The 8995-nt window shown below is 43.7% G+C and overlaps 1 protein-coding gene across 1 annotated transcript; it reads left to right on the top strand.

Annotated features, from left to right (window-relative positions):
- The first annotated feature begins 1705 nt into the window (after nt 1–1705).
- LOC105184695 (synaptic vesicle glycoprotein 2B) lies at nt 1706–8995 on the top strand. The gene is made up of 9 exons (XM_025302435.1): nt 1706–1742; nt 5749–5808; nt 6123–6284; nt 6516–6678; nt 6760–6881; nt 7030–7271; nt 7445–7626; nt 7864–8159; nt 8501–8995. The coding sequence occupies exons 1-9, from the start codon at nt 1706–1708 to the stop codon at nt 8893–8895; spliced, it is 1659 nt and encodes a 552-aa protein (XP_025158220.1). The 3' UTR covers nt 8896–8995.

Here is an 8995-nt window from a genome sequence, read left to right on the forward strand (position 1 = left end):
CAAAGCGGGCTGACTGAGACGATCCGGCCGGAGTCGAGTGAGCTTTCGCGCAATCCAGCGGTTATTTATAAGAAAGACGTTTGCCGGCGCGGGATCGGCGGAAGCTTTAATTCGTCTCTGATGCACAAATTAGCGCAAATATTGTCCGACCGATCACGCGGATTTTTACGCCTGATACATTCCGTCTTCTCCTCGGCTGGAAGACAAACCTGGGTAACGAGTTGATCAAACAAATCCATCGTCCGTTGCGGCCCACCATGGCTGTTTTCGGCAAGTGGAATTACGATTCCGCACCGGTGTGTGTCTGTCGTTAACAATTGCGTCTCCGTGTAATTTCGACCGAACGCGTGAACACATGTGTGTTATTTCGAGGCACATGATCGCCGATTCAATGACGCGCGTACAGGCAAGAGAAATTCGAAGAAACGACACGACGGGTCAGGTTGGAAAAATCACGACTTCGCCTTGAGACTTTTCACAGATCTTTCTGTCCCTTCTTTCTCCGTTGACATCCTCATCCGATGGCAAGATCGGAAAATCCAGAAGTAATTAAAATGAGAAAATACACAGATAGTCTCCGGGGTAAATAAGGATATTAACGAAGCATCGAGAGAGCCGTATAAAATAGGAATGAGAAAGCAATAATTAGGGAACGCAGATAACAAAAGAATGTTATCTAAACTGTGATTGCCTAAGGCCTTCTCGAAATAGAAGTCTCCGTTGCGTTCCGTTTAACTCAATTAATCGAACTAATATTGACTAAATTGATATTGAATTAATGTGATATGTGTTTGACTCTCCCTCTCTCTCTCTCTATATTTTTTGCCGCCTACATTTTAAATTATATAAAAGATAGGACGATCGAAGAGAACCCATTCGATTTACTGAAAGCAAACAGATCTTCCGTCGCGGTCAGTTCAGAGACGGAAGCAAAATAATGACGCAATTAATGAATTGAGTATGTAGCGACGGCGATACAAATACAGAGTAAGCGCAGCTTACTTCGACGACACTGTGTGCGAGTTGCGACACAATATTGAATCAAATCCTTTTACAAATGCGGTGCGCACGGCTGCCCTCCCCCCCTTTTTTTTTTGGTCACGCAGGGGAAATCCATCATGGATACCCCCACCCCCTTGGGGGGGGGGCGGGGGTTATGTCGGATTCTTACCGACTAAAACCCCTGCGGGATGTGTACCTGTCGGACCGTGAGGAGAGGAGTTAGGGGAACTGCTCCCGCATTCCCTCCCCAACCCCCTCCCCCCTTGCCGCCATAGAATGACAATTAACGAGGGATCCGTGAAACTTCGTCGTAAACCTTATAATAGCCGATAATTATACCATCGATGTGTTTCCCGCGTGATGCTCGCGAAACCCGCTAACCGATCGTAATCGAGATCGAGCGGAGGAGGGAGGAGGGTACGATCGACACGAGGGGGAAAGATGGAAAAAAGTGGGGACTCGCTTAGTTTTTTCGATTCGCGCATTCGTGATCGCGCCCAGGCGCATGATTTAATATGTAAAACGTCGTGGCCGCCTTCAATGCTTGGATTCCGCCACGAGCGAACGAACGAACGATCGAGGGCTCAAACATTCGACTGCCGCAGTCGGCACTCGGGGCTTTCTGCGGCCGTATGCGAAGAAGAGAGACCGGGACACTTGAGGTTCGTCAGCGCCGAAACCTGGAAAGAAGAACTCGGGCAAGATGGACGGCAGAACTTCCATCATCTCCATCGCGACAGGTCAGCCCTCTTGCGCTTCTTGTGTCCTCTCCGCGTCTAGATTAGGCGGAAGATCACGTATTTGAGCACGTCTACTTTTCCTTATGTCGTTCGTGCGCAAAATATAAGTTTGTTAATTTTTTTGTCTTCTTCTGGCCTTCTCAGCCATCCTTCCGGTAGAATGCTCGCTAAATTCAATGTAGAGTTAATTGGTCGGGAGAGTCCTTGCGCATTTCTACTTTTTGTGTTACCTGTATATAATACTTTGTTAATTTTTGCAGTTCCTTGCTTCGCCGATTTCTAGCCATTTTTCGATGTGATCCTCGCTAAATTCGAAGTTTTATTTTATTCGTCAACTTTCGAGAGAATCTTCCGGAAATCCCTACACGCAAAAAAGAGTATTCTACTTGTAAAATGACTTTTCTCATTGTCTTATATTTTAAGCGAAGTCTCTTGCAACAAGAGGATTCTCCTCTTTCGAAAAAACGATTAAAGTAAACCATTCATCTAAAATTTATTATTAGATATTATTAGATGTCAGATATTATTATATTTTCCTCTTATTTCAAGAGGATTTCCTCTTGTATCAATCAATTTCCTCATAGAGGAACTTGAACTTGTCGCCGTTTTCCCTCTTCCATTACTCGGAATGAAATCCACACAGACCAAGATTTTCTGTGCATATGACGATCGTCGCCGTTGTCTTTTGTTTTATGGAGAACGTTGAGAAACATAGAGCAAAAGGAAAAACAAGAGAAATCATTATTCAGTATATTTTGTTTCGTCATGAACGAAGTGCAAGAATTTTTACAGAAAATCGATTGAAAAACATACTGGCCTGTATTTCAGTGTAAATACATAATATATCCATTTATCGTATCGCGTTGCACACTACATTAAATGCCATTTAGAATACTTAAAATTACAAATTTATACTTTTTCCTACTTTTTCAGCAGAAATGAAAAAAAAACTTAAATAGAATTTTTTCTGGACAATTTTAAAATAATTTTCTCTTCTTTCCCTATAAAGGAACGTATACGTAACTAATAAGAATAAGTACAATAAGAATAAATAATAACACTCTTAAAAAAATATTAAATAATCTATGTATAAAAGGAAACATATATTAAAATCAATAAGATTTGCATCATACATATAACATATAATTGCTCTATCTTTAAGAATAATGTGTTTGTAATATTTTCCTCTTAATTTTAGAAGAATTTTCTCGAGGCCATATACAAGAGTAAAATTCTCTAAAATTTAGATGGTTCAGCTTGTTCTGAAATTACTTTTTTTTATGTATAGATCTCTACAGGAAGGATTCATATTTTAAAAAGGATAGATAAAGAATAATAATTGCAAAAGCTAAAGATGATCAGCGAAGAAATATTGTATTGTGCATGAAAGGACCACGAAAGGAAATTATATAAATTACAGTAAAATTTATAGAATCCCGTACGTCGCAATTGTTCTTCGTTAAATCTGGAAATCATAAAAATTAATCTCGTAATTGAAATTAATTTCGAAGCGCGGGGATGGAAGGGAGGGAGGGAGAAAGGGCCGAGGTAAAGTCCGGTTTTCATTTAATTCCCCGTCTGGCACGAATTCACGAGGCATATTTGAGTATACCCAACTGATTTAAATCTGGCTCGCCGAAATTGCTCCGATAATTCCATTTGCTTTCGTCGCCTTCTTATCGGCGTAGCTTCGTGCCAAGATCTAGGCTCTTTCATCTGAACAGAGAACGGCAATCATCGCGCGAACAACCTCTTTTTCTCTACCATTAGCTATGCAACTTATTATCGCAAAGCTATGCGTCATTGAGCCCGCTAAAGTGACACAGCGCGATCATATCTGTCTAACTATCCTTTAATTGGCCACTTTGCAGACCTTCTCTCACGCATGTTGCGCGCAACTCGAAGAATGGTCGATTCGTTACCGTTTATCCGCGAGACCTACGATGAGCCTCGTCTTACGACTTGTTTTTCACATCAACGACAATTGTTTGGACGTTTTGCCGCAACGTTTGAGGCAAACAGTCGGCAAATAGCCTCCCTTCAACCGATGCAACGTGAAGCACTTGATTTCGCTTTGGCCGGCAGAATGAGGTTAATGAAACGCAAACGACCCCCGAGTGAGACTCTTCGAGACTTGAACCCGAAAGAACGCTCTCATATTCGCGATGCAGGGTTCGTACATCGAGAACTAATCGAGGAGCGAGATAAAGGATCGAGAATGTCGAAACGATGTGTTCCGATCAATTCGCATGGCTGTTGCCGCTGGCTAATTATCGATGAAAAATTCGCACACAAAAATTCCATCGTCGGCACACGCGAGACTCTGCCGAGCAAACTTAAAATATTTAAGTAACCACACGCGGCACAGCCTCCTACCACGATTCATACGACTCGTTAATGTTTCACTGAGCGCGTTTATTGCCGCGTTTATTCAACTCGTCGATCGGCGATATCGCTGCATCGATTATCAAGACTGGCTGCGCGCTGCAAGAGCGACACGCTGCGACGATCTCGCCGATAAGCAAATAATACAGCGAAAAGAAAAGATGGGCAGCCATCTCCGCCAACTGCATCTTGTTGTTCTAACGAGAGAAAATATTCTCAATTGGGGGCACGTTCTTATTGAGCAAGAAATATTATTGATTAGGAGAAATATTTATCAAGATGTTTCGCTAGAAGTTACATTAATACTTACATGGAGATACCTGCGAAGGTGCGATATAATTACGTGTTTCGCTTCTTGGCCGCAATCAGCTCGAACCAAGCTTCAATCTTCTCCGAGGACTCCTTGAAAATGATTCGGGAAAACAGTCGATACCCTCGTTAAGATTTCGATAAAATCTCGTTCAACTCATTAAATTATCATTATACTAAACTTCCCGCTACAATGCGATTACGCTAAATGTGACATGCCGATAATTAGCGTGACGATCGAAGAGTAGGAATATAAAGTGGGGGAGGTTTTAACTCAAAACGATAAAACGGCTAGAAGTTCGGCTTGATGTAACATCAAGCTCGTGTGCAACGTTGCGGCAAAACGAGATCTAGTTTCGGCGCGTAAACGTCCTGGAGCAAAATCACCAGGCTAATGACGCGCGCGGTAAAAATCCTTATCGACGGACACTGGCTTCGATTAATGAACGGTGCAATAAGTGCATTCGCCTCTGTAATCTGGCGGTTCTCTGTCGACGTCTATTTGCTTAATTACGGCTCGCATCAAGAAGAAAAAGATGAAGATTCACCGAGTCACTGATATATTTCTCGGGAAGTCGACTCGCGAATACGACTTTATTATCTTTTTTTTTTCGGTTTTCGGACGAGTTGTCAGATGGACCAAAATTAAGTAGGTCACAGAACATTGCGAAACAAGAGCGACACGTACACACGTATCATTCCGCGGTGCAAATTTACTTAAAAAAAAAGAAAAAAAGAAACTTCCACGTGAACAATCGTCAACGCTTAATCGACACGAACTCGCGAAGTTATGAAAGAGACGACGGCTCGAACGGATATCCTACGCGCTTACTTAAAAAATCGAGCATTTCTTCCATTTATATAATTTATTCGTTTATACCGTTTATATAAGACAGTCTGAAAACTATCGACATCTCGAATATCTCGGGAATTACGGCAGCTGAGAAGAATTTCACCTACGCAGAGATGAGGAGGAAAAATCGTAGGACGATCTTTTACCTACCGCACTGGTTTCGTCTCAGAATTTTTCTTTTAATTTATATGATTTTTTCCAAATACCCAAAATATCGATTGTTAGTGGTCCACCTTGTATAAATTTTACACGCGCGTGATATAACCGACTATCCAATGTGACGCAAATGACAGATATCTCAGGTTTTAAGCGGACTGAATTGCAAATGACATTTTGCGATCATTCTTCGTAAGTCACGGTGTTGTTAGAGCGAACATTATTACCAGAAGCCGTTTATTCCCCCTTTTAGTGGAGCTCGAAGGAAAATTTGTCGTTACTTTCCTCTCTATCCTTTTTTAGATACTCCCAAAGACCGAAGCAAAGAAGGAACCGACATCGAAACAGCCTTGGAGATATGCGGTGAGTTCTCGTTGCGCTATTCATTCTTAGATGTCAGCACATAAGGCGGAATTCCGTCTCTTGGATTAATCGTCTAATTAGATAATTACATGAAAAATCACGAGTTCATGTAATTGAAGCGTTTTGTTTCTTCTTCTCCACTTTGTCTCGATTTACAGGCTGCAAAAATTATGCCTTAAATTTGGAAGATAACATACGATTATACAGTACGACAGTAATTAATTACGAGTAGATCGTTAATCGCGACCCGTGCAACAATATGGTACAAACGAGAACGATCTCGACGAGTTACCGTAGCTCATGATTGGCCGCAGGAACCGGGAGATATCAGTACGTGTTTCTGCTGGTGTGCGGCTTACTGTTCATTTGCGTCGGCATGCAATACGCGGTGAATGCGTACATCCTGCCGTCGGCCGAGTGCGACTTCAACATCGGTTCTGAGCAGAAGGGGTTCCTGAACGTCGCGTTTCTCGGAGGTGAGACCCATGCGAGCTTCCGCGCGTCATCGCAGACACTCGTCCGATCCCTCTTGTAATATAATTTCATTGAATTTAATTTCATTGAAATTTGATTCTCACCAATTTTGCTGCAAAACATTCCCCTTTCAAGATCTAGAGTAAGGTAGATCCGTCTTTCCTCTCTCGGAATATAGACATGGCGAACGAGTCCACGTGTAACTAACGTGTTATGTTCGCGTTCTTCCGCAGGATGCACGTTCAGCGCTCTTTTCTGGGGAATCTTCGCAGGCGTTTACGGGCGAAAGAACATTATCCTGCTGACTCTCTTCACCGACAGTGTGCTAACGATAATCACGAGCTTCTTGCCGAGTTACAACCTATTCCTCATATTCCGGGTGATATGCGGATTCATGTAAGCGGCAGTCGACAACAACGAGCACGTCACTGACCCGATCTTAGATCTTGACTGGAATCGTTGCCCTTTCTATTCCAGGATAGGAGCGCCTGGTTCGCTGATATACACGTATCACGGCGAGTTCTACGAGTACAAGAACCAAACAAAGAGCATCTGCTTCCTGGGCTTCTTCTTTCTGATCTCATGGCTGATATTACCAGGCAAGTGTTTCCGCCTTTGGTCACTTTCAGAAATTGGAACCTCTGAACGTTTTAAAAGCGTGTCGTTTAATCGTATCGGTTGAATTACCGAACATAATTACCGGACGCGAGGAGACATGAATGAACCCACGACCGTTGATCAATCCAGGTCTAGCGTGGACCTTCATACCGCTGCCGATAAACTACGAGTTCCACGGCATTCACTACAACTCCTGGAGAATGCTCCTCGGCTTCATCGGAGTGCCGACTTTCATCATAGCTGTAACAGTCCTCGTCAAGTATCCTGAAACTCCGAAGTTCCTGGTGTCGCAGGGCAGGACCGACGAGGCTCTGGCGATCCTCCGGAAGATCTACGCGGTCAACACCGGCCGTGACGAGAGCGAGTATCCGGTGAGTGACTCTATCCTTGCTTCCTTACGAGTCGCGCTCGCGAGGGCCCGAGAAAAGTAGCGCGAACGACGTAACGCGGATTTCTCTCGACGTGACTTCTCTCTTGTTCGTCCGGTTATTATCACGTGCGATTTCCCTCGTTGCGATTGACACGGGACACGTGTATTCGCCAGATAAAGCAATTACTCTCCTGCGTCACGTTGGAAGTGAAGAAAGACGAGACGTCGTCGTCCTCGATGCACATTTTGACGAGCCTGCTGAAGAATATCTGGTGGCAACTGCGCACCATTGTGTCACCGCCGCACTTGAAGTACGCCATCATCCTGTGGACGATCTACGCCTCGAATATGTTCGGGTGAGTCCTTCTCGGGCTTCATGAAAAGAATACTTTCTTGGACAATTTAGCGTCTCTCGAAAGTCCTCAGGTGACAGGTGTCTTGTTCCTAAATCGTAAATCATCTTTTATAAACAGTGTAAACATGGAAGTCGACTTTTAGGACAACGAATGAGAACACGATCGTCGGTGAGAGGGACGCTACTTTGTATTCTCAACGTTATACACGAGGGTAACCGAATCTGTTTCCTCCGTCAGGTCCTACGGTTTCGGTCTTTGGATGCCAGAACTGTTCAATCGCTTCGAAAACTACCAACAGTCGCATCCAAATGCATCAGTGTCCGTCTGCGAGTTGACTCGCAACATGCAGCAGTCGTTGAATGTCACCGTTGTGGATGAGCCATTCCTCTCGTTGGACGGAGTCGTCTCGGAGTGCAAACGGAATATAAACGAACGAGTCTTCATCAACTCATTGACTATCAATGCCGTTTCCTTACCGGCGAACATTATCTCCGGGTGCCTGACGAACCGAGTCAACCACAGAACGATACCGAGTAAGTGCCGTTGCCGATTTACGGTAATGCGCTTCTTGCCGCAGTATTCGCAAAATGGTATAGTTTAAACCGTTGATTTTAATCATCAATGACTTATCTTGTGAGTTATTCGGGTCCGTTTGCTTTTATGTATTTATGAATTTTTTTGCGCGTGCTATGCACGTGTTATTTGCTTTATATTATTTCCAATTGGCTTTGAGTTGGACATCAGAGTGATAGAAAAACAGTACAATAGCATTTATGACGATATTTTCTCTATACTCTCTCTTTCTTTTTCTATTTACTTGTTGATTCATCTTATTAACAAGAGTGTTAATAGAACGACGATTTAATCTCCGCAGCAATCAGCATGTTGCTGGCCGGCGCAGCCAGCTTCGGCGTCTACTTCGTGAAGTCCTCGCAACAAGTCCTCATGATGGCGTGCGTCTTCTCACTGATGTTGACCATGTCGAACTTCATGATGGCCGGTGTGGCGGTCAACATCTTCCCTACACATATACGCGCCGCCACGGTATCCATAATGATATGCTTAGGGAGGGCCAGCGGGATAATGAGCAACCTCATGATCGGCATGCTGCTGGATCTCATCTGCGAGGTGCCGATATTCATGTTGGCTAGTGTCATCACTTGTAAGTACGGGAATCCCAGTCGTCGGGTCTGGGACGAGACTGATGGTGCAGTCGCGCACGTCTCTAATCTTGTCACTTTCTGGGAAATTTCTTCCTGGAGGATCTAAATTCTTAAATACGCGACAAGAGCTTTCCGAGCGTGCAATCTGACATTTAAGTAAAATTTGAATCTCACATGCAGAGACGTGATGATAAATAATCACTTTC

Source organism: Harpegnathos saltator, unplaced genomic scaffold (genome assembly GCF_003227715.2).
Source record: "Harpegnathos saltator strain DR-91 unplaced genomic scaffold, Hsal_v8.6 scaffold491, whole genome shotgun sequence".
Lineage (NCBI taxonomy): Eukaryota > Metazoa > Arthropoda > Insecta > Hymenoptera > Formicidae > Harpegnathos > Harpegnathos saltator.

What these genes read in the sequence shown, in the direction of transcription:
- LOC105184695 (XM_025302435.1), top strand. Translation starts at nt 1,706, where the DNA reads ATGGACGGCAGAACTTCCATCATCTCCATCGCGACAG. An exon ending in AACAGCCTTGGAGATATGCG is followed by an intron (nt 5,809 to 6,122) that starts GTGAGTTCTCGT and finishes GATTGGCCGCAG; the next exon opens with GAACCGGGAGATATCAGTAC. An exon ending in GAACGTCGCGTTTCTCGGAG is followed by an intron (nt 6,285 to 6,515) that starts GTGAGACCCATG and finishes GTTCTTCCGCAG; the next exon opens with GATGCACGTTCAGCGCTCTT.